The 23,641-nt window shown below is 47.1% G+C and overlaps 1 protein-coding gene and 1 long non-coding RNA gene across 2 annotated transcripts in view; both read left to right on the plus strand.

Annotated features, from left to right (window-relative positions):
* LOC146350925 (uncharacterized) overlaps positions 1–19,990 on the plus strand; it is a 30,391-nt gene extending 10,401 nt beyond the window's left edge. The window contains exon 4 of the long non-coding RNA XR_014789451.1: positions 19,608–19,990. This is a non-coding gene — a long non-coding RNA (uncharacterized LOC146350925). The remainder of the gene's footprint in view (positions 1–19,607) is intronic.
* Positions 19,991–21,535: 1,545 nt separating this feature from the next.
* The window catches only part of CPXM2 (carboxypeptidase X, M14 family member 2), a 147,992-nt gene continuing 145,886 nt past the window's right edge, over positions 21,536–23,641 (plus strand). Inside the window, exon 1 of the mRNA XM_084845970.1 lies at positions 21,536–22,020. Within this exon, the coding sequence (XP_084702096.1) occupies positions 21,687–22,020 (334 nt within the window). The 5' untranslated portion in view covers positions 21,536–21,686. The remainder of the gene's footprint in view (positions 22,021–23,641) is intronic.

Consider the following 23,641-nt stretch of genomic DNA (forward strand, 5'->3'; position numbering starts at 1 on the left):
AATTCTTCATATATAATGTTGCATGTTTTACTAGCAACAAACGTGGGTGCTGCAACAAAAGGTTGCAGTGTGGAGAGCTCCTGTTCAGGGTCCCAGACAAACAGCCATGCCTTCTTGCAGGACACTCATTACACAATGGAGACTGCTGATACCTCCCTCTTGTGCATGGATGGTGCTGATTTGGCTACATAAAAATCCACACAGAGAGAATGAGTTCGCTATTAGTATATTGGATCCCTAAATCAGCAGTGAAGCTGATTTGGTAACCCTGGGCCAGTCACGATCTCTCTTAGCCTAAGCTACCTCACAGAGTTGTTGTGAGGATAATGGTGGGCAAGAATATTGTACACTGCCCTGAATCCTCGGAGGAAGGGAGGGGGAATAAAATCTATTACTACTACATTTTATACTATTACAGTTCTGCTGTTTGTATGATATCTGTGTACCCGGATCCAGCTAGGGGTTATACAGGGAAGCTGGCTTCCGAGCATGAATTAAGTGTACAAAAAGGAGGAGGGAAAGTCCCAAGGGTAGTAAACCACAGAGAGGTTGAAAACTAGTCCTTCAGAACCACTTGTACCCTGTATCCTGATCCAGCTAAGAGTTTGTGAGGAATCGGCGGGGTTGCCCATCTCTTATCTAGAATCCTGCAGACCCATCACAGCTTTGCCAGGGTGCCCCTCATCCTTCCAAATGCTGGGCTCAAGGAGAGTGGCTATGCCAGGGCAGCGGCAAGCGGTGGCAGAGCAAATGAATAGCAGCGCCAGCTGGCACATGCTCAAGCCTTGTGCTAATCACTGTGATAGGATTCACTTGGAAGAGGGAGGGGGTGAAGAGGATGATGGGTGGGGGAAGTGGGTGGATACTGGATAAAAAGCAGGAGAAAGAGTCGTGGAGACAAACAGAGACCCTGACAGCAGGAGAGAGAGATGCAAGCCAGGAGTATAAAGGATACCCCATTGCCGCCATTGGCATCTTTGCAGCAGTGATAGGCTACGTAAGAATTTACATAGCCTATCACGGCTACCCCCCCCCCAAAACCAGCATACGCAAATGGCGGCGGCTACGGCGGCTGCCATTTGCGTTCCCTATTTTTCGCCGTTCTAGCCTACGTAAATATTTACGTAGGCAATTACGGCGAAAAAAAGGGAACCGCAAATAGCATAGTGGGCACTATTTGTGTTCTTTTTTCCCCGCCGTTTTATCCTACGTAAATATTTACATAGGCTTTTACGATGAAAAAAAAGAAATGAAAATAGCGCCCACTATGCTATTTGCAGTTCCCTTTTTTTCTGGCTGCCTGGCTGGATGCAAATGGCGGCCGCTATGGCGGCTGCCATTTGCGTCCGCACCAGCCAGTCCGTGGCTGGAAATCCGGCTGCGGATGGCCCTGGCTGGCTGCTTTGTGGAGCTGCAGCGGAGCAGAGACAGCCGGGCAGGATTCCGGGGGGGAGGACCGGATCGCCTCCCCCCCCATTGAGGATTCCGGGGGTAGGGACGGAGCGCCTCCCCCCCCCATGAACACAATCCGTGAAAAGGTAAGTGACTTTCGTACATCCCTAAGCACACCCCAACCCCACTTTGTCACTAGGTCCTCATTTGTCAACCCCACAGATAGAACAGGTAAGACAACTAGAAGAAGTTTTTTAGATTTTTTTTGGAATTACCAGGTCGCACTCAGGTATTGTCCCATCACATCGAGACGCAACCTAGGACTATAGGGAGGGTTCCTGCATGCCCATGTCCTCATAAGCTAAAACAAGTGGTGATAGAAGAGGTCAAAAATATGTGCCAGCTGGGAGTAAGTCAGCCCTTGGAGGAGCCAACCTGTGCTAGTTCCCAAACCTGATGGGAGTGTATTGATTTCCAAAAAGTTAATTCTGTTTCTAAATTTGACACGTACCAATGCCTCGAGTGGAAGGATTATTAGGATAGGCTGCCTTTCTGTCTACCTTGGATCTTACCAAAGGGTACTGGCAAATACCATTGACATCCTCGTCCAAAGAAAAGACCGCTTTCCCTACTCCTTTAGGGCTGTTTCAATTCAAGTACATGCTGTTTTGGATTACATAGAGCGGTTGTCACCTTCCAGTGACTCATGGATAAGGTGTTAAGGTATTGTGCTGCGGTATACATTGATGATACAATAGTGTTCAATCAAACTTGGGAAGAGCATCTTATTCATGGTCCTGTTGGCAGTAAGACAGGTGGGCCTAACAGCCAATCCTCAAAAGTGTAGGATAGCCTGTAAAGAAGTCCAATATCTGGGATATGTAGTGGAGAAGGTTGCATTCAGCCTGTACCAGAGAAACTTGAGGCCCTTAGTCAATGGCCTAGACCTAGGACTAAGATGGAAGTACAACAATTTCTTGGCTTAGCCAGTTATTATCGGAGATTCATTCCCCATTTTTCATCTAGAGTGAATCCCTTGAATGGTTTGACTAAAAAGAACTGACCTTGTCAGCTAAAGTGGTCAGAAGAAGCAGAACGAGCCTTTCAGGATCTGAAGGCTTGAATCACCAGTCCTTAGGTCTCCCAATTTTTCCCAGCCATTTGTTTTACAAACAGATACCTCATGTGTTGGTTTAGGGGCTGTGTTGGCAGTGGCACACGGTGAGGGTGATAATGAACATCCTATATTGTATCTAAATAAAAAATGGAATCCCTCTGAGCAAAAATACTCTGAAACTGAGGCTCTAGCGGTCAAATAGGCAGTGTTAACACTCTGTCATTATCTCTGGGGTAACTCCTTTATACTAGCAACTGACTATGCCCCCTTAAAGTGGCTAAATCACATGAAAGATGACAATCCACATTTGACCTGCCGTTTGACCTTATGCCTTCACAGTACAATACAGGCATGGTCAGCATCATGCTAATGGAGATTTTTTTCCCCTCGTCAGGGCCTGTGGCACAGTGGGCAAGACGGCGACCCCCTCTTGGGCCAGGGGATATGTGAAGGATCGGCAGGGCTCACCATCTCTTACCCAGAATCCTGCAGACCTATCACAGTTTTGCCAGGGTCCCCTCACCCTTTCAAACGAGAAGGGGTGGCAGAGCAAATGAATAGCAACACCAGCCGGCACATGCTCAAGGTTTGTGCTAATCACTGTGATAGGATTCACCTGGAAGAGGGGGGGAAGAGGATGATGCAGGGGGAAGCGGATGGACAATAGATAGAAAGCAGGAGAAAGCGATAGAGAGGGAGGAGGTGGAGAAGAGACATGGAGACCAACAGAGACCCTGACAGCAGGAGAGAGAGATGCAAACCAGGAGCGAGGAACAGCGTTTTACCTGGGAAACAACAAACTCCGCTCCTCAGGGGCTGCCTAATCTGCTGGGGAGATAAGAGGTCCCCCCACTCTTCCTCCATTGCCCCTTTAAGAGCAAGCTCCATAAAGGCCGCACTGGACTTTCCTGCTCAAGACTGGAGGAATCAGCGTTTCCCCCAGGAACGGTACTGGGATGAAACAACAGAGAAAGATTTAGCAGCTGTGGGTGCTGCATTTGGGTGAGACAAACTGTGTGGGGGTATTTCTCTGCCCAGTGACAGTCCCTGGCATAGGTGAAAGTGGAGAGAATTCTCCTAATGAATGAGTGATTCTCCAGTTGTTTTACATTCTGTTTGAAGACTACCAGTGTTGTAACCAGGAGAGTCTTTGTTATTAAACTTTTAAGTTAAAGCTTATTTCTAGCAGCTGTTTCTCTGATGGAGTCAATGGACCAAGGAAGTTTGAGGTGCCTTTGCCCACAGATCTGCTCACAAGGTTATACAGGGAATCTGGCTTCTGAGTATGACTTATGTGTACAAAAAGGAGGAGGGAAAGTCCGAAGGCTAGTGAGTCACTGAGAGGTTGAAAAGTAGTCTTTCACAGCCCCCTGTACTCTGATCCAGCAGGGGGTTATACAGGGAACCAGGCGTCCAAGCATGAATTATGTGTACATAAAGGGGGAGGGAAAGTCCCAAGGCTAGTAAATCATTGAGAGGTTGAAAAGTAATCTTTCGGAACCACCTGTACCCTGATCCAGCTAGGGGTGTAGAGGAAAGCTGACTTCCGGGCATGAATTATGTGTACAAAAAGGAGGAGTGAAATCCTAGGGCTAGTAAATCACTGAGAGGTTGAAAAGTAGTCTTTGAGAACCACTTTGGGTAGGGAATGTTTCCCCCCAGTATCTGAAGGTGGCTCTGTTCTAAACCAACAGCACTTTCAAGTGCCAGTCTTATCATTAGGCAGAGTGTGGCGATTGCCTCAGGTGGCAGATGCTTAGGGGCAGCAATGGCAGCCCCTCGGGCATTGCTCCTGAGCCCCCTGTCCGTTCCCCTCTGTCAGAGGACAGAGCTGTGTGTGGCACGTGGCCTATTCAGCATAGCCTACACTAGACTGCTGTATTCTAGACAGTGTCCCATCACCAGTGTTGAACTGAAATTCAGCTGCCAGTCTTATCCTTTGGCTCAGGCAGCAAGGTTTTTGGGCCAGCCCCGGCTTCCCTGGTGGCAGTGAAAGGCACTTCATCCATTTACTAAATTTCCAACACTGGCCAATTCTGCACCCCCTCTTATGAGGTGGCAGAATTTGCATCTGAGAGATGTCTGTTGGAGCCCATCTGAGACAGATATTCCTGCTTATAAAAGTTGGGAGGAAATAGTTCTGTAGAATTTGTTGGCAGTCGCTAGAAACACCCACCACCACCATTTCTGCGTATTGAGATTTTATTTTGGGTAGTGGGTGGATTGCATTTCAAAGCATGGCTTTAAATTGTTCAAAGCTGCTCTGCTGTGCATGTAAAAGGATGAGTGGGATAAACTTGAAACAAATGTGGAAATGCCTCCAAATTCATTTCTGCAACAAGATATACGTACTCTGCTGCCACAGGTTTCTTCTGGAGGTGTGCATTCTGGGAGGCGGTTTTGCTGGCATTAATTGAGTCAGGTCAGTGTGTTGGGTAGCCTTCAATCCGTGAAACACACCATTTCGTAGAGGAATTTGCTTCTCTTGGGATCCCAAAATAGAAATGCTATATCCTTTCAAATATGCCAGAAGAAATATTCACTGCGCTCACAGGCTTTGTAAGTACATCGCAGGAACAGTGAGCAGTATAATGTTCCCACTTTCTTAAATTGTTGTTTTCCAACACAATTTATCTATAATAGTGTTGAATAATTAAATAGAAAAGTATGGTAGGACTGTGCTGTAAAATATTCCGTCCACCTGTCCCCCAGCTGTTTGCTGAAGGGAATGACTCAAAATATCTATTATGAACCCTCTCTGTCAGGCATTCTGGGATATTAAAAATAATTGCACAAATTATGCAATCCAAGCCATCGCTTTCTAAAAATGATAAAATGAAAAGAAAGAAAGTCAGATGGTGAGGGCATCACTGCGTAGGGCGAATCTAAAAGAATCAGGAAGTTTTTGTTTCCATGGCAATTGGGGCTCTTTCATTATATAGAAGCAGAAAGACAATATAATGAATTATTTTTGTGAAGAAAAATGGGGGAGGGGGAGGACACCCACAATGCTATTTTATTTTACCAATCAGGGGTTGTGTGTCACTCCTTAAATAATTTAAATGAATTTCTGTGCTCACCTGAAGGTTTAATGAATATAACCCAGGCTGCATTTTTCTGCCAGAGAAGTCAAAATTTTCAAAAGATGGTTCATTTTTCACAGCACCTTGATCCAGTAATGGCAATCTGTATATGCTAATCCTGTGATGGATCAAAAGCCGCTTGTGCAAAAGGGTGGTAAGCCTGGGTTACTGCAGGCAATGTCATTTGTGTATCGCTCTGAGAGCAACAACTGTCTGTTGAAAGCAGGACTGAGTCAAGGCACATTTTAACAGGTGTTCTGTGCTGTCAAAGCTGACAGCCTCCATCAATTGTTGGACAGGCTTGCGCATTCATAGCACACTGCTGCATAAGGGGTTTTTTGGACTGAGAATCTGGATAAATAGATTTCCCCAGTTCCATTCCTTTATTGTTCTGAGAATTCACCCTGCCCTGCATCCCATTCCTCCTGAATACTGGATTAATTACAAGATCTTCTTTAAAAAATTACTTCCAGAATTGGACCATGCACATAACTTTCAATTCGTTCAGTAAGTTTGCATCTTCTTTTCCCTTTGTTACTTCTACACATGGGCACATTGCTAAAACACTGCCAATAGGGATGTCAGAGAAATCCGCAACACAAAGAAATGAGTTTGGATTTTCAGGAATATGACCCATGGATTCTGCAGCGGACTGGTTTTCCCCATGTCAGGTGGATTCCGTAGACCTGAGGACTGTTTTTCTAACTTTCCCAAATTTAGAAACTATAGAAAACTATGCAAAATTAAATAAACCCGCAACCAAAAATGTGTATTTCTCCTAAAGGCTAAAGCATGAAAATGTGCATTCGGAAGGAATTTGTGCATTTTTTCATGTGCAAAATTGCACAAATGCACATTTGCACAATTGTGAATTTGTGCAAATTCAGAAAGAAAGAAAAATCTGATTCCATTGGTGGGCAGACAAGGAATGAAAGATGCCTGACAATCTGTTGAACACAGATGGAACAGAATTTACATAATCCAGGTATCCCTAATTGCCAACCCCACCCCAATCTTGATGTGATCATATGCATGATTGTAAGACATCAAGATTCTTTTTATGTGTGGTGTTTTACTGATGTTCACATGCACATCTGGACATCGCTAACACACATGGGTAAACACTAGACCAAAGAATCTTGATACAACTGCACATAGAATCACATCATGATGCTCTCTCTCTCTCTCTCTCTCTTTCTTGGGAATTATTTTATCAATGCACATGTATGCAACAGTAATTGTCAGGGTGGACACTGAGCCCAGAGAATCCCAGGGTAGTTCTGATTCTGAGGAAGAGCAGTCGCTCCTGGGAGAGGAGCGCTTTCCCAGGAGTGACTGCTCTTCCTCAGAATCAGAACTACTCTGGGATTCTATGGGCCCAGTGTCCACCCTGACAGTAATGCAGAAGGGGGAAAGACATAAATGTACTGAAGGAAATGAAATGTGCGGCAAACTGGGTATGCCCAGCACTGTGTACAAACAGTGAAGATTCCTAAGGCATCAGTTCCACTTCAGAAATGAGACCAGGTAATCCAAAACCAATGGAAGGAAGACTTCCCAAGCAGTGGAGGCTGGCGGCTCTGATTTTGGTGGTGCTGTAAATCCGTTCTGGCTTTTAGTCAGAACCAGCCAAGGTGCTGTCCAAGGTGCTGAACCTATTTTGGGACTAGAGTTCAGCACCTTGGATAGCTCCTTTAGAGTTCTGGCTGGTTATGACTGAAACCCAGAATGGATTCACAGCCCCACCCAAAAAGGAGCCACCAGCCTCCACTTTTTCCAAGTCATGGAATTGCCATGCAGGGAGAGTGATTTGTCAAAGTTTCACAGCCATAGAGGGAAGGGGTAACCTCTTCTCCATCCACTGATACCTCACCCCCCCTCAATCATCTCCCATGCTGCAGTTAGCTTGGGGAAAGCCTTCAATTGAAGCCAGCAGGAGGCCTTTCCCAAGGCTAATTGCAGCACAGAGGGGGGTGATTGGGGTCTCAGGTGGGGAGGGACATGCTGTGGTGCAGCGGCCAATTTTGCAGGCACTCATCATGAGAGTCCTCATAGCTATCCTCCCAGTCAAGTTCCAAAAATGCAGGCAGCTGTGTCAATCAGGATCAACAAACCAGTTCTAGAAGTTTTCATCTCTACCAGGAGCAGGTCTTTTGTAAAGCTAATGGGTCTTCATTGCCCATTCAGGACCGAGCCAATCCAGAATATCTCACATTACAACAGGGATTTCACAACAATTCGAAATATACAGAGGCTGGGTGGCAGGTGCTGGCGGAGCGCTAGGGGCAGGCCATGCCAGGTAAAGGGAACAAGGGAGAGATGTGTAATATCTGTCCCCTGTTCTGGGCCTGTCCAGAGCCAAAGGACGGCTGGGGGAGATGTGACTCCACCTTCTGGCCTTTGTTTGCTGCTCTGCAATGCCAGGTCTGTTACCCAGGAAACATCTGTCATCCATGACATGATCCGGGATGAGGGTGCAGGCCTGGCATGTATTATGGAGACCTGGCTGGCTGAGGCCGCTGCTCCAACTCTTGCAGCCATGTGCCTAGCCGGATTTTCATATGCACAGCAGCTGGGGATTGGGGAGTGGCTGTTATCTACCGAGAGTCCTTGGTCTTCACCAGACCCCCTCTCCGGGAGACCAAGGTTGCTGAGTGCATGTACTGGAGGTTGGGCCTGAAGGACAGTCTGGGGATTCTGCTCATGTACCGCCCACCCTGCTGCATGACTGAATCCCTGGCTGAGGTGCTTGAGGTGGTTTCTGATGTGCATGTACAGCCCATTAACTTATTGGGGTCGGGGGACTTCAATGTACATTCAGAGGCCATCCTCACGGGGACACCTCCGGACTTCATGGAGACCATGGCTTCCTGGGAGCTATACCTTATTCCAACTGGGCCCATCCATGTAGCCGTTCATGCGCTAGACCTTGTGTTTATTTCTGGAGAAGCGGGGAGTGATCTGGAAGTTGGGGGTATATCCACCCCCCCATCATAGTCAGATTACTATCCAGCGATGTTGGACTTCTCAGTTCCACCACCCCTCCGGAGGGGTGGAGGACCCATTAAAATGGTTTGCCCCAGGCGTCTTATGGATTCAAATGGATTCCTGAACTCACTTGGGGATTTTCTGGAGAGTGCAAACGGCCACTCAGTCAAGACCCTGGTGGGTGGCTGGAATGCTGCAATCACCGGGGCATTAGATTGGGTGGCTCCGAAATGCGCTCTCCCCCTGAACAGGGCTCAAACTGCATCATGGTTCAATCTGTGGTTATGAGCCCTGAAACAGGAGGTGAGAAGGCTAGAGCGGCAGTGGCGGAAGTCTTGCTCTGAAGACAATAGGACATGGGCTAGAGCTGTATCTTCAGCCTATCATGTGGCGATGAAGGCAGCAAAAAAGGAATACTGTGCTGCCTCTATTGTGTCTGCAGAATGCTGTCCCAGGAAGCTGTTCCAAGTGGTCCAGAGCCTGGTCAGTCCAGTTGCTCTGGAACCACTGGAGCATTCTAAGGCCTCCTGTGAGGCCTTGGCAAGGCACTTTGCAGATAAAATTGATCAGATCAGGAGTGTTATTCCACGCGCCGTAGATACAGTTAGCAAGCGAGAGGCGGCCTGTGGCAAACCGGTCTTGTGGGATCAGTTTCAGCTTCTTCCTCCTGATGAAGTGGACAAGGTGCTTTCATCTGTAAAGCTGACCACCTGCTTATTTGATCCTTGCCCTTCTTGGCTCATTATGAGCTGCAGAGAGAGACTGGGTGAGGGGATCAGGGCAGTGGTGAATGCCTCCCTTGAGGAGGGAGTGATGCCATCAGCCCTCAAGGAGGCATATGGCCGCTCTTAAAAAAGCCCTCCCCAAATTTTGAACAACTTTCACCCAGTTTCGAATCTGCCATTTTGGGGCAAGGTGATTGAGAGGGTGGTGGCGATGCAGTTGAAGGCACACTTGGAAGAAACTGATTATCTAGATCCATTTCAATTGCGCTTCAGCCCTGGGCATGGGACAGAAATGGCCTTGGTCACCTTAGTGGATGATATGAGGAGGGCTTTGGATAGTGGCGAATGCTCCTTCCTTGTTCTCCTCGACTTCTCAGCTGCTTTTGATACCGTTGACCACGGTAACCTCCTGGACTGCCTGGAGGGGTTGGGCATTGGAGACACCGTATTACAGTGGTTCTGGTCCTTCCTCTCTGGCAGGTACCAGAGGGTAGCACTGGGAGAGGAGGTTTTGGACCTGGGGCTGCTCACTTGTGGGGTGCCACAGGGTTCCATCCTCTCCTTGATGCTATTTAACATCTATGTGAAGCCGCAGGGGGCTATCATTGGGAGGTTTGGGGTATGGTGTCATCAGTATGCAGATGACATGCAGCTCTGCCTCCCATTCAAATCTTCAGCAAGGTTGGCTGTAGAATCCCTGTCCAAATGTCTGGAGACGGTAGTGGCTGGATGGGGAGGAATAAGTGGAAGCTGAACCCTGACAAGACCGAGGTACTTTTGGTGGGAGACAAGAGGAGGCTGGGGGATGCTGACCTGGTGTTGAATGGGGTATGGCTACCCTTGAAAGACCAGTTTTGCAGCCTTGGGGTCATTTTAGACTCCCAGCTCTCCATGGAGACTCAGGTGTCAGCTGTGAGCCGGGCAGCGCTGTATCAACTCCATCTGATAAGGCAGCTGTGCCCCTACATTCCTAACCATCTGCTCCCATCGTTAGTACATGCCTTGGTCTCCTCTCATCTAGACTACTGCAATGCGCTCTACGTGGGGTTACCCTTGAAGATGGTTCGGAAGCTGCAGCTGGTGCAGAATGTGGCAGCTTGCCTGATTAAGGCAGCCGCTGGCATGATCACATCACTCCAGTGCTGAAGGAGTTGCACTGGTTACCAGTTGTTTTCCAGGCCAAATTCAAGGTGTTGCCATTGACCTTTAAAATGGTTCCGGCCCAGCTAGGGATGTCCGCGGAATCAGCTGCGGACTCCAATGAGGCTGAATTCCAGTGCATTTGGCCCCTTGAAGTCCACGGCAGAACGAATGCACTTACCTGTGCCTCTCCAGACTGAATATCCGCCCCTGGCCGGTTCCATTCTGCCATCTGTGTGGAACCCAGAAGTAAGTGATTGGATGCAAATGGCGTCTGCTACGCCGTTTGTGTCCCTGTTTTTCCTCGTGATAGGCTACGTAAGTATCTATGTAAATAGAGATGTGTAGCCTATCGCGAGGAAAAACAGGGACGCAAATGGCGTAGCTGACAACATCTGCATCCGGACAGCACTGTAGGAGCTGAGATGGAGCCGGCCAGCTTGGATTCCGGGGGGGGGGGAACGGATTGCCTCCCCCCGTTGAGGATTCCGGGGAGAGGAACGGATCTCTTCCCCCGGCGGATCCCCCCATGGACGCGAGGTAAAGGGATCCGTACATCCCTAGGCCCAGCCTATCTCAAGGAGAACCTCCAACAACACCAGACAGGCCGCTCAACAAGATCAGCCTCGGATGGCCTTCTTTCTGTCCCATCAGCCAGGACAGCTAGGCTGGTGAGGACGAGGGAGAGGGCCTGTGGTGGCTGGTGGAACTCTGTGGAACTCCTTCCCTAGGGAACTCTGCAGTGCCCCCTTTTTAATTAGCTTCTTCCACGCATTAAAAACGTGGTTGTTCAGGCAGGCATTTGGGGTGGGTTAGGGTATTTTTAGAAATACGATGTTTTAATGTGGAATTGTAAACTGTTACAAGCAATTATTGTACATTGCCCAGAGTGGCTGGGTGAATAGCCAGATGGGTGATTAAGAAATGTAATAAATAAATAAAAATTCCTTGTTGCTGGGAAAATTCATCTCTCCCCCCTGCCCTGGCTAATGTGAGGATTGAAGTTAAACTCAGAGGGAACAGGGAAGTCTGGCAGGGGTGGCAGACGGCATCAATGTCTCTGCTACTAAAAAAGTGCCAGCACTGCATCCCTGTGAGTCATGGCTCCACTACACCACTGGGGATGTGTGGCTGGTGGGAGGCTGTGGAGCAAACCTCTTGCTGCTTCCTACTGGCTGCATTTCCCAGAATGCTCTGGCATTCCAGGCAGTGTGGCTTTAGGGAAGCTGCAGAGAGAGACTCACACTGCTGTGAGCAGCACAGGGCTTTTTTTCCAAGCAAAAAATGAAAAGCAAGAAGATCCCACAGAAAACACTTGGCCAGCTTGTAAAATTAAGTAAGGTGATACCCACAGCCAGATTTTGCAGAAATTCCTCTCTCTCTGATCTTTGTAGGGTCGTTTCGCTACCACCCACACAACAAATGGTAAAAAAAGAGAGAGAGGTTTTTTTGGAATTTTTTTTAGCTTGCCCCTCACATGGATCTGTATCTTACATTTTTTGCAAGATGAATATCTCCATTTGTTAAACCAAGATTTTGTCCTAAAAGTAACTTTATCTTAAAAAAAAAATCAGTCAGAATTATATTTTGACAACCTGCTATAAATGGGGAGTGCAAACTGCTTTTAAGCTTTTAACTTATTAAACAGCTGGAGACATGCTTGAAGGTGCTCAAAATGATGGAGAAAGAATAATAATTAATCTGATTTGGTCTTTTAAAAAGCATGCCCCAGTGTTTAAACTCCAATTATTTTTGTGTTTTCAAAAGAACTTCTAAGGGTTCCTTTCCCTGTGGTTGTACATCTTGCTCCTGTTGACAGCAGGTATAAATGGTTATTGTGAAGGGGGGAAAATTGAGTGGTTAAAAAATGTAATTCCATTTTCTTGCACCATGTTATGGTTCACAATTTACTGTAGATCTTAAGCACTGAGGGACAGAAACCTTCCTGCTGCTTCAGGGGGAAAAATGTTATTTTTAGCAATACTATGTTGCCAAAACATATACAAACCATATGGGCTATCCCAAAGAGTTAATGTAGGTACTCTCATTTGAAATTTAGGCGTAGCCAACTGTACTATTCTAGAACTAAACTACTTACTAAAAATGTTAAACATCCTGGCAGTTTATAAGAAAATTAAGCATACATTGTATAAGTAATTTTATTCTCTATTATTCCTGCATTACTTTTCCACTGGCTTTGGGGAACATAATTCATTTATTTTTGCCAAGGGGGGAGTGAATGTTTAAACAATCCTCAGCTTTGGATGGGCTAAGTTCTGCTTAGAAATGTGGACATATGGCTCTTACTGAGTGGCATACCAATCAAGTTTTATCCTTATTCCATGTTGCCCTGTCAAGAAAACTTCCAACCCATTTGCTAGGGATAGCTTCAGAATTCACAGCTATAATGTTGTAAAATCCACCTAAACGTATACAGCCATGTAGTACTCATAGAGTACTTCCTGGATATGACTATTTTAGACTGCAGATGCAGGAAAGAGGCAAAATCACATGCTTTAAAATTCTCCTTCCATTAAGAACCGCATTCATGTAGAAAGCTAGAATGCCAGAGACCTTTCTCCCTTAACATAATTGCTTTCTATCTGCAAGAACTTTTTTTTCCCCCCTCCATGGTGGAGCAAACAAGCTTGCAGCCTTCTGCCTTTAGTTCAAACAAATACAGTGTAGGAAGGATGTTCTCTCTCTCTCTCTCTCTGTGTGTTTGTGTGTGTGTGTGTGTGTATTTTAACTTATACTCAATAAAGATTATAAGGCATTCTAAGATAAAAAGAGGCTTAGGATTTAGGACAAGCCTGGTGACTGCTACACAGTTCAGAATAGGTAGTCATGATTCATGCTATATATTACTTGGGACATTGTGTTAAGAGGAGTAAAGAAAGGTACTGTAGCAATATGCAGAACATGATTCAGTTCCCATCAGTGGTCAGGGATGATGAGAGTTGCAATGGGGAAATCTGCTTTAAATCCAAAGAGAGTATGCCTCTAAATACTATTTCCTGTGTCGAAATAAAATGGCAGGGCTTTCACATAAGCTTCCCATAGGTATCTGGTTCTCACTACTGGAAACAAGAATGCTGGACTAGATGATCTTGTAGTCCTGGAGTCTCCATAGGGGTGTATGAAACCCCACTTACCTGGCTCTGCCGGGTTCTGCAGGTGGGGGGAGGCAATCCGTTCCTCCCCCCAGAATCCTCAACGGGGGGGGGAGGCGATCCGTTCCTCCCCCCTGGAATCCTGCCTGGCTGGCTCTGCTCTGCGGCCAGGCTGCAGAGCCGCCGGCCGGGCCAACCCGCAGCGGGGCCTCCAGCCGCTGCCGGGCTGGTGCGGATGCAAATGGTGTCCTGTGTAGGGGACGCCATTTGCGTCCCTATACCGGCCCGTGATAGGCTACATAAATATATACATAGCCTATCATGAAAAAAAAAACCCAGCGAACGCAAATGGCGGCGGCTATGGCGGCTGCCATTTGCGTTCCCTTTGTTTTCCGCCATGATAGGCTATGTAAATATTTACGTAGCCTATTACGGCAAAACAGAGGGGCACAAATGGCGGCCACTATGCCATTTGCGTCCCTCTGTTTTGCCGTGATAGGCTATGTAAATATTTACATAGCCTATCACGGTGGGAAAAAAAGGGAACGCAAATGGCGGCCGCCGCAGCCACTGCCATTTGCGTTCGCTGTTTCTTTTTTTCATGATAGGCTATGTAAATACTTATGTAGCCTATCACAGCTTCCTCAGGGATGCAAATGGCGTCCCTGCATTAGCCATGATTGGCTACGTAAGTATTTACATAGCCTATCACGGCTATATGGAAGAAGCGAATGGCGGCCGCAGACGCGGCTGCCCCTCGCAATGCAGCGTGGACGGCAGCAGGTAGGTGCTCCGTTCCGGGCCCATTTAGTGGGGTGGGGGGGCTTCATTCTGCCATGGATTTCAGGGGGCCGAATGCACTGGCATTCAGCCTCACCGAGATCCGTGGTGGAATTCTCCGCCATGCCAAAGTCTCCAGTGTTGTGCCCACAGATAACTCTCTTGGTGCTTGCTAGGATTCCAACCCATCCTGGGGGAATTCTTCATGGAAACGCACTGGGAATCACTTTCAACTTCTCTCCACTCCCCCCGCCCCCCGAAAACAGCTTTGGTCCTTCAGCAGCACACTAAGCTGAAAAAAATGGACCATACCCCTCCCAAACCAACAGCTTTCACAGGTCACACTGCACTGATCTGCCTTACTTTGGTGTGGGGTGGGCAGAGTCAACGTGTATGAGAGGCTTGGTCCCCGCCCCATCTTTCCCCTGCTCAGGGAAAGGAAATGTATTGTAAGGGTTATCAGGCATCCAGAGAAAAGGCGCAGAGCCTTTTGTCTGGAAGTTTCCCTGCATCTCACCAACAAGTGGGCTTGGCAGTCTTTCTCCACAGAAACAAGACTCCCATATTGCTAAAGCATTAGACTATTAAAGTTTTAAAGTGGTGAATCTTTAACATACCCCAGTGCTTGATGAGAGTCTCTGTAACACTGCCCCCCACCCTCGTGTGCAAGTTTACTGGGAAGTAAGAAATAAATCTCACTCCCTTGCAGTGAATCTTTAACATATCCCAATCCATACAGAGCCACGGTATGTCACTAAAGAGTTAAAGGGTTAAAACACTAAATCTCTTTAGCTCCTTAAATGCTTTAGCGCTTTAACCCTTTAACGCTTTAGCACTTTAGTGATATACCTGTCTCTGTGTGCATTGGGATGTGTTAAAGATTCACTGCAGAGGAGCGAGATTTATTTCTTACTTCCCAGTAAACATGCACAGAAGGCTGCGGGGGGGGGGGACTTTACAAAGATTCTCATCCAGCATTGGGCTATGTTAAAGATTCACTGTGGGGGAGTGAGATTTATTTTTTGACTTCCCAGTAAACATTCACAGAAGGAGGGAGGGATATGTTAAAGATTAAAAACAGGCTACCTAATATGGATGAGTGTCCTCACTACTGTGGTATTGTGAGGGGTCGCTGCTGCGCTCCTGGGGATTTTCTCTACTTCGATTGGGGAAACAAGAGGGAATGGGGCTTCCCACCCGCTTGACCACATCACTGCCAGGTCACAGGGGAATGCCCAGGATTTATTGTAGGGGGACATGGCACACTGTGGCAAAACCGCATGGGAGCCACATTTTAGGAAAAAGACACAGTAGAAAGACTTTCAGAAACGGTACCTTTTCCAAAGGGAAGTGGTGGCTTTGCTGTGATTGGTGACAATATCACATCTTGCAAACAACCTTGAAGTGTTCCCTCTTTGTAGTAAATTTCCTGTGAAGATTGGACCCTGGTTTTTAGGGCTGTGCACCGCTTCAGCCCAAGGCCCAAACGCCGAGTCGAGGTGGGCTGTTTCGGGTCACTTTGAGCCCCATCTGTGGAGAAGCAGAGGGGGCACGGAGTGACCCAGAGCGGGTTAGGTGCTCTCTGAAGCACTCGGTGTGCTTGGGAGCTTCAGTACCCCTGGCCCAGCTGTGCTGGTGCCTCCACATCCTTACCTGAGCCGCCGCCATCATCTCCGCCACCACCTCTGTTGCTGCCACACTCACTGCTGCCGCCTCCTCCTCTGCCGTCATCGCCTCTGCCGCCTTCTCTGCCACTGCCGTCATTGCCGCCACCAGCTCCTGAGGCCTGGACGTGCACCAACTCTTATTGCAGGGAGTTGCCATTTTTAAAATGCACCGGTGGAGAAGGTGGGGGTGGCAGCGAGGAGAAGGCAGTGGCAGCAGCGGTGGTGAAGAGAAGGTGGCAGCGGAGGCAACGGCAGCAGAGAAGGCGGAGGCAGGAGAAGGTGGAGGTGGAGAAGGCAATGGTGGTGGTGGCGGCAGCAGAGGAGGAGGCAGTGGCAAGGAGCTGTGGGGTTGCTTGGGGGTGTCAGGGGGGGAACCAAAGCGGGGTTCAGCATCCAAATCCCGCTTTGGGTTCAGAGCCGACTTGGGTTGGGGGCCCCCCAATCAGCCTGAGCCAAATCTGGCCTGCTTCCAAAACCACAAGGCGGCTTCCGAGTTGGATCAGGTGGTCCCTGCACAGCCCTACTGTTTTTAAATTTTGTTTCTTAAGATGTATTAATTTAAAAAAGAAACTGGGAGCCTGCCATGCTCCAAAGGAAAGTGCTGCCCTCCAGTATCTTCTTTGAGTTCAAAAAAGTGTTGTGTGTTCAGGAGCTCAGACCCCACCTCTGACTTTTGCTTAGGTTTTTGGGAAAGTTACTTTTCTTTTACCAGTTGCCTTCTGGGAAATGAGCATTTTGTGACTGATCGTGTCCACTTCTGATGGTCATTTTATGAATGGGCAACCCCCCCATGGCAGCCATTCTGTGTGAGTGCCCACAACACTCTCAAAATTTCACATGTGCCCACTGACCTAAAGAGGTTGGGGGGCCCTGCTTTAGTCTGATCCAGCAGGGTACATTTTAGGTTCTTACATTTCTGCTCATCATTCCAATTATACAATTTTAGGAAGCCAATTAAAAATGGCTCAAAGTAATATGCAGGAAAGAGCAGCAAAGTGGGAGTGTAGTTCTGAGTAGGGATGTCAGAGAAATCTGCCATGGACCCCAATGGACCCCAATCCGGAGTCCGTGGTGGAATGGCCCAACCCACCTCCGCCTCCCTCCGGAACCGTCTGGAGCCGGATCCTCCTCGCGGTGATTCTGTGGAGCCGCTGGCTGGCTCCATAGCACCAGAGATATGGCCACAAATGCTGTGCCATATCGCTGGCTGAGGAATGGCATCCACTATGCAATTTGCGGCCGTAAAGCTCTTAGATTAAGCTAAATGCAGCTGTAAATGGCTGCAAGTAGCTTAAACTAAGGGCTTTACGGCTGCAAATGGCGTCTGCTACACCATTTGCATCTGTGGTTTTTCATGCGATAGGCTAGCTGTGGAGCTGGCTGAAGAGGATTCCAGGGGGAGGACTGGGTCACCTCCCCCTGCGGGCGGATTCCCCCCCAGAGCAGCAGGTAGGGAATCCACCCATCCCTAGTAGGGATGTCAGAGAATTCCGCCATGGATCTCAGTAAGGCCGAATGCCAGTGCATTCGCCCCCCCGAACTCCATGGTGGAATGGCCTGCCACCCCCCCGCCCCCCGCAGATCCCCCCCAGGACGAGACTTACCTGGGGCGGATGTTCCGGACGGCGGCGGCTCCAGTGGTGGCTTCGGCGGCGGCTGGTCTTCCGACCATCTGCCGCTGCCACTGCCGCCATTTGCAGTCTGTTTCCCCCCCCCATTCATGATAGGCTACGTAAAGACTTATGTAGCCTATCACGTCTGGGTTTTAAAAAAAAACACACGTACGCAAATGGCGACGGCTACTAGGGATGTACGAAAGTGACTTAACTTTCGCGGATTATGTTGATGGTGGGGGGGGAGGCGTTCCGTCCCTCCCCCTGGAATCCTCAACGGGGGGGGAGGCGATCCGTTCCTCCCCCCCAGGTATCCTTGATGGCAGGCTGTACTCCGTGGCAGCTCCGCGGAGCAGCCAGCTAGGCCCAGCCCAGCCCAGAGCCACCCGCAGCTGGATTTCCGGCCACGGAGGGCTCTGGGAAAAAACAAGAACAACCGCGTACGCAAATGGCGGCGGCTATGGCCGCCGCCATTTGCGTTCCTTATTTTTGGCCGTCTGAATCTACGTAAATATTTACGTAGATTATGATGGCGAAAATAAAGGGGAACACAAATAGCGTAGCGGGTGCTATTTGCATCCCTTTTTGATTCACCGTTTTAGCCTACGTAAAGATTTATGTAGGCTAAAACGGTGAATCGAAAAGGGACGCAAATAGCGCCCGCTATGCTATTTGCGTTCCCCTTTATTTTCGCCATCATAGTCTATGTAAATATTTACGTAGACTAAGATGGTGAAAAATAAGGAACGCAAATGGCGGCGGCCATCGCCATTTGCGTACGCGTTTTTTTTTTAAACCCACCCAGCCATGATAGGCTACATAAAGATTTACGTAGCCTATCATGTCGTGTTTTTTTTTTTTTTTAAACCTAGCCATGATAGGCTACATAAATCTTTACATAGCCTATCACGTCTTTTTTTTTTTTTTAACAAGACTGGAAATGGCGGTGGCGGCAGCCAGTTGGAAGACAAGCCGCCACCGCCACTGCCATCAGAGCCACCACCTCCCAGAAGATCCGCCCCAGGTAAGTCTCATCCTGGGGGGAATCCGCGGGGGAGGTGGCGGGCTGTTCCACCACGGAGTTTGGGGGGCCGAATGCACTGGCATTCGGCCTCACCGAGATCCGTGGCGGAATTCTCTGCCATCCCTAGTGGCTATGGCTGCCGCCATTTGCATTCCCTATTTTTGGTTGTCTTAGTCTATGTAAATATTTACGTAGAGCAAGACGGCGAAAATAAGGGGGAACGCAAATAGCGTAGCGGACGCTATTTGCGTTCCCCCTTATTTTTGCCGTCTTAGTCTACGTAGATATTTACGTAGGCTAAGACGGCCAAAAATAAGGAACGCAAATGGCGGCGGCCGTAGCCGCCGCCATTTGCGTACACATTTTTTTTTTAACCCAGATGTGATAGGCTACGTAAGTCTTTACGTAGCCTATCACGGCTGAATACAGGGATGCAAACGGCGGGGGCTACAGCCACCGCCATTTGCATCCCTGCTAGCCAGTGGCCGGATGTCCGGCTGCTGGTGGAGCCGGCCGGCGGCTCTGCGGAATCCCCGCAGAGCGGAGCCGGCCAGCTGGCAAGGATTCCGGGGGGAGGGATGGAGCGCCTCCCCACCCAGCGGAACCCGGCGGAGCCAGGTAAGTGGGGTTTCGTACACCCCTAATCCCTAGTTCTGAGTAGAAGTTCCAACACCAAGAGGAGGAGACCCAGGACAAAATCCAGTTAGAAGTGGTAGAGTTAAGTTGGGAACCAAACAATCAGCAACCCAAAGCCAATCGAGTTTGTGATGCCCTGTTAAAAGCCTTCCATTTCCCATCATACCTTTTCATGCTCCAAAAGAGCCAATCAAGCAATACTCTCAGTCAACCAAGCAGAAATAGAAATTACTTTGGCTCTTTTGATATTTCCTCTTTCACTAGTTGGAAAATACAAAATTGATGAAACCATTGCTTTGTTGTATCCGTCTTTCTTTTTTTTCTTTCAGGTTTAAGTAAAGGTTGTCAGAATCCAGTTCATGAAGGAGATCCTGCAGAATGAAGTTTAGGAAGCTGGGCAGCAGAAAGCAGAACAAGCGAATTTGGTGAATGGCGAGAGAAAAACTTTCACAGACTCAGAGACAAGGTGTCCAGCAGCTAATTCCTGCTACCTCTTCTGTTTTGTTTGTTTGTAGTTCTTGAAAACCTGGAGATCAGCTGGAGCAGTTAAGAGCATGAACTAGAGAGTTCTAGTTCACCACCCTATCATATTGGGTAGCCATAGGAAGCCATTCTCTTTCAACCTTAGCCTTCATTGATTATATGGTGCCAGGCATTTGGCTGACTTTGCAATATTATTTGGTAACAGAGCTATTATTCAGGACCATCAGATAAGAAGAAAAGAAAAATGGAATAAAAATAGCCTAAAAGAAAGCTGTGTGCACATGGCCTTTCAAAATTCCACACCCTGGCTGCCTTTACATTAAAGACAAAATCCTCAGCCCTACCACTGTGGATCCTTTCTTTGTTTACAGCAGGCTCCCAGACAGACAATGTGATTGCCGAGAGGGGAAGTTTTTAATTTTCAAGCCTCAAGGTTCCATAGAACTTAATGAAACTCTGCCATCTAGTGGCTGTTTTAGGAGCGCAACAATCCTTTATTTTATTTCTGGATCTATTTAACATGGAATAACCAGGAAATAACTCTGGATATGACCTGGAGGTCGACGACATCATGAAAAGGACCCATAAACTTCCATGAGCGAGCAATCTCAATAGAAGGATAAAACCTCTGTGTGAAGAAGCCCCCTATTTGTGGGGAGAGAAATTGAGAGACCATTTCACTGAATTTCTCCAGGGGAAATAGAAATTTCAGTTTCACTGGGGTGGAGTTCACTATTAGCAGTGGCAATACTGCAGCTTTTTTTTTCTCCTAAATTTTTGTTGCTACTTCTGCAAGTGGTAGCAGCAGCAACTGTGTTGGCATGGCAACCTGACCACCATTTTGTGTCCTCCACAAAGCCCTAAACCTAGTGTCATTTGGGGCGCTGTGTATGTGTGAATGTGAAATGGTGTCTGCCACAAAAATGGTGGAGAATATTCAGAGAAATTCTGCAATGTGGCCTTTTTCTAGGTGGCAGGGTGAAAAAAGGAAGAAAATCTCAGACTTTTTCTCAGAATAGTGTCTTCTGAGAAATGTTATCTCAGCTCTAAAAATAATAAATAGAAATGAAGATATGGATGAAAACTTAGAATGGAAAGAGCTAGGGGGGAAATATGCTCTTAAAATGTGCCCAATATCCTGATTATTAACCTCTTAGTCCCTCAAGGGTTTTTAAAGGGCAGACTGTATAAATGCAAAATATAACGTTTCTGTGCTATTGATGGTCTACACCTGTTTTCTATCAAGTGCTGGAGGAGGAGAAGGAATGTTCACAAGTTGCTTTCCTTTCTGTTTCATAGAATCTGAATGCCATCTTAATATTCAGTTAAGGTGGGGGGTGGGGCTGAACCACAGGAGAAAACATTTTCCATTTCTACACTTTCATCTAAACACACTCCACTCCACAGAGTCCTGGCAAGAGAAAAGATGCATTTTGTAAAAGGGATTTGGAGAATGAGGCTTGTGGCCAATGTTTCACTTCTTCGAATAAACAGTGTCCAGACTTGGTGTTATATCAGTATTCCAAGCTCCGCATCTTATGAGCCAAGAGTTTGATTAAAGTTTTAATGGGGTGGGGGATGGAGAGAAAGAAGCAAAGGTCTGTAAAGGGCTTCGGATGGAGAGTCACACTTGCTAAGTGCCAGCTTTCGCTTCTCCTATATGTCTGCAATGTGTTTCTGGCTGGTGAGCCCTGATGATCACATGAACCTCAGGCAGAAACTTCCCTCCCTCCGTTTCCAGTACTCACTTCATTACTCGCAACTTTTGCAAACTAGTCCAAAGCAGAAGCACTTATCTCAGACTCTGCTCTTGATCCTGGGCTTCGCTGACTGTCAAGTTCTGTTTTTCCTTCCTGTTGAACCTCGCCTGGCTATTCACAGAGGAGCTTTTTACTGCAACAAAATAGAAATAGTACAAAAATAAAATGATTCCCCTTTTCAAGAAAACCTCTTTTGCTGAGTTCTGTCTTGTGCTCTGTGTTTTTGACATGGCACTGCTTGGGGATATAAGTTGGGGTCAGGTATACTATCTGCAGGATGATCAGGATTACTATCTGCAGGAAATCGTCAACAGAGATCATTATTATTCTTTTCTGGATCCCAAGGAGGAATTTTCATCTTTCACAGAACAGCCAAAGGAGGAAGAAATGGAGCCCCCTGTAGAGAGAGAAGAAACCCCAACATTCAGACCAGGCAAGAAGGAGTTAAAATCAAAGAAAGCCAACAGAAAAGACAAATCACATCTGGAGACCCCACCAGGTAACTTTCTTCTTTCACTTCCAAACTTTGAGATTCCAGATAGGTCTCAAAGGATTCCCCCCCCCCCGCTCCCCAATAAGTTAATCTTCTAAGGATAAAAGCAAAAATAGTACTGTGATGAAATGACATTAAACACCCTCATATTAATAGTAACTGTTACACTGATAGAGTTAGTGATCAAGTTGATTTGAAAGTCTGAATTTAACATCAATCTTCCCTGTTTTGGGAAGACACAAAATTGTTTCTATTTCATATTCTTTCTTCATCTAACACTTAAATTCTAAATGCTTTTGTGAAAAGATTTTTTAAAATATAAGTCAAACATCCTGTGCATGGACTCCCCCCACTCCCTGCTTCTTAATTACAAATTACATCTGGCTTTTTGCTTAAAGAAGTGGTAATTTTACAACTGAAGATAGATATGGGCTGAGTTCTGTGATCAGGTTGCTCAGTTCCACACCGGGAATCTAGGATTTGTTTCTGGGACAGCAATGTGAATTTCTGTCTGATTTCATCTTAACAGCCCTCTCCCCAAAAAGCCAGTTCCAAAGGTCATTAACTAAAATTAATTTGTGATTTTTCTTTTGGGCAAAGAGTTAATATAATCCAGCAGATAGAGTTCAAATTGGACTTTATTTATTATTTATTTAAAACATTTGTATCCTGCCCTATATCATTAAGAATTGCATACTTCAGCAAATACTGGTGTGGCTGATGTTATAGAACAACTTTCTATAGCATAAGCTGCTTTATGATTCTTAATCCATTCACCTGTATTTTAACTATCTGCTGCAGAGAGCTACGACAGCTGAAAGAGTACAGTGATTTGTCCAGACCTGCTCCAAGTTCTTCACGGTTGATGGAGGATATGTGCCTGGGTTTGTTCCTATCAAGGTCCAGGTTTTGAGCACTGTATCCATTAGCACCAAACCAAGACATGTTGTTATCTGGGGCAGAGCAGTAAATGGTGCTCTGCCATGCCGCCAGAATCAAGGTGCAAAGCTGGCCAAGCTATTTTGGCACCTGTGGAACACCCCTCCCCCCCAAATGCCCTTTCTCTCTCCTTGGCTGTAAAACTCGAAGAATACTAAATTAAATAAGCAAAAATTTGCTGTACTTGTATGACACTCAAAGTCTGCTATGTGAGGCAGTTGCCTCTTTCTGCCTAATGGTAGGGCCGGCCCTGGTATTAGCTGTGCCCTCTGCCTATTTGTACTCAAGATGTAAGCACAGTTCTGGGGGTGGTTTGTTTGTTTTTAGGGAAACTGAAGCTGCAATCCTATACACACAAGTAAGTATCATTTAACTCAATGGGCCTATCTTCTGAGTAGATATGCATAGGATTGCACTGTAAAATGCTCAAGTGCTGGACAGGGGTTATGATAAGAACCTGAGCAGTTATACCCTCCCATATAGGGCTTTTTAAATGATGTATAGTGAGGAATATGCTGTTATAGCATGCTCTGTTAGGGAACACCTGCATCTTAAAGCTGCATCTGCTCATGCTAGTCTTGCCTCACTGAAATGTAGCAATTGCACTGCTGCCTTTCCTCATCACAGGATCTCTTAGTGAAGTATTTCTTTCGGTGTACAGGAGCCTTTGGGTGAACTCTCCTTGAGC

Source organism: Heloderma suspectum, chromosome 3 (genome assembly GCF_057233095.1).
Source record: "Heloderma suspectum isolate Gila_16-S chromosome 3, 16-S_ref, whole genome shotgun sequence".
Taxonomy (NCBI): Eukaryota; Metazoa; Chordata; class Lepidosauria; order Squamata; family Helodermatidae; genus Heloderma; species Heloderma suspectum.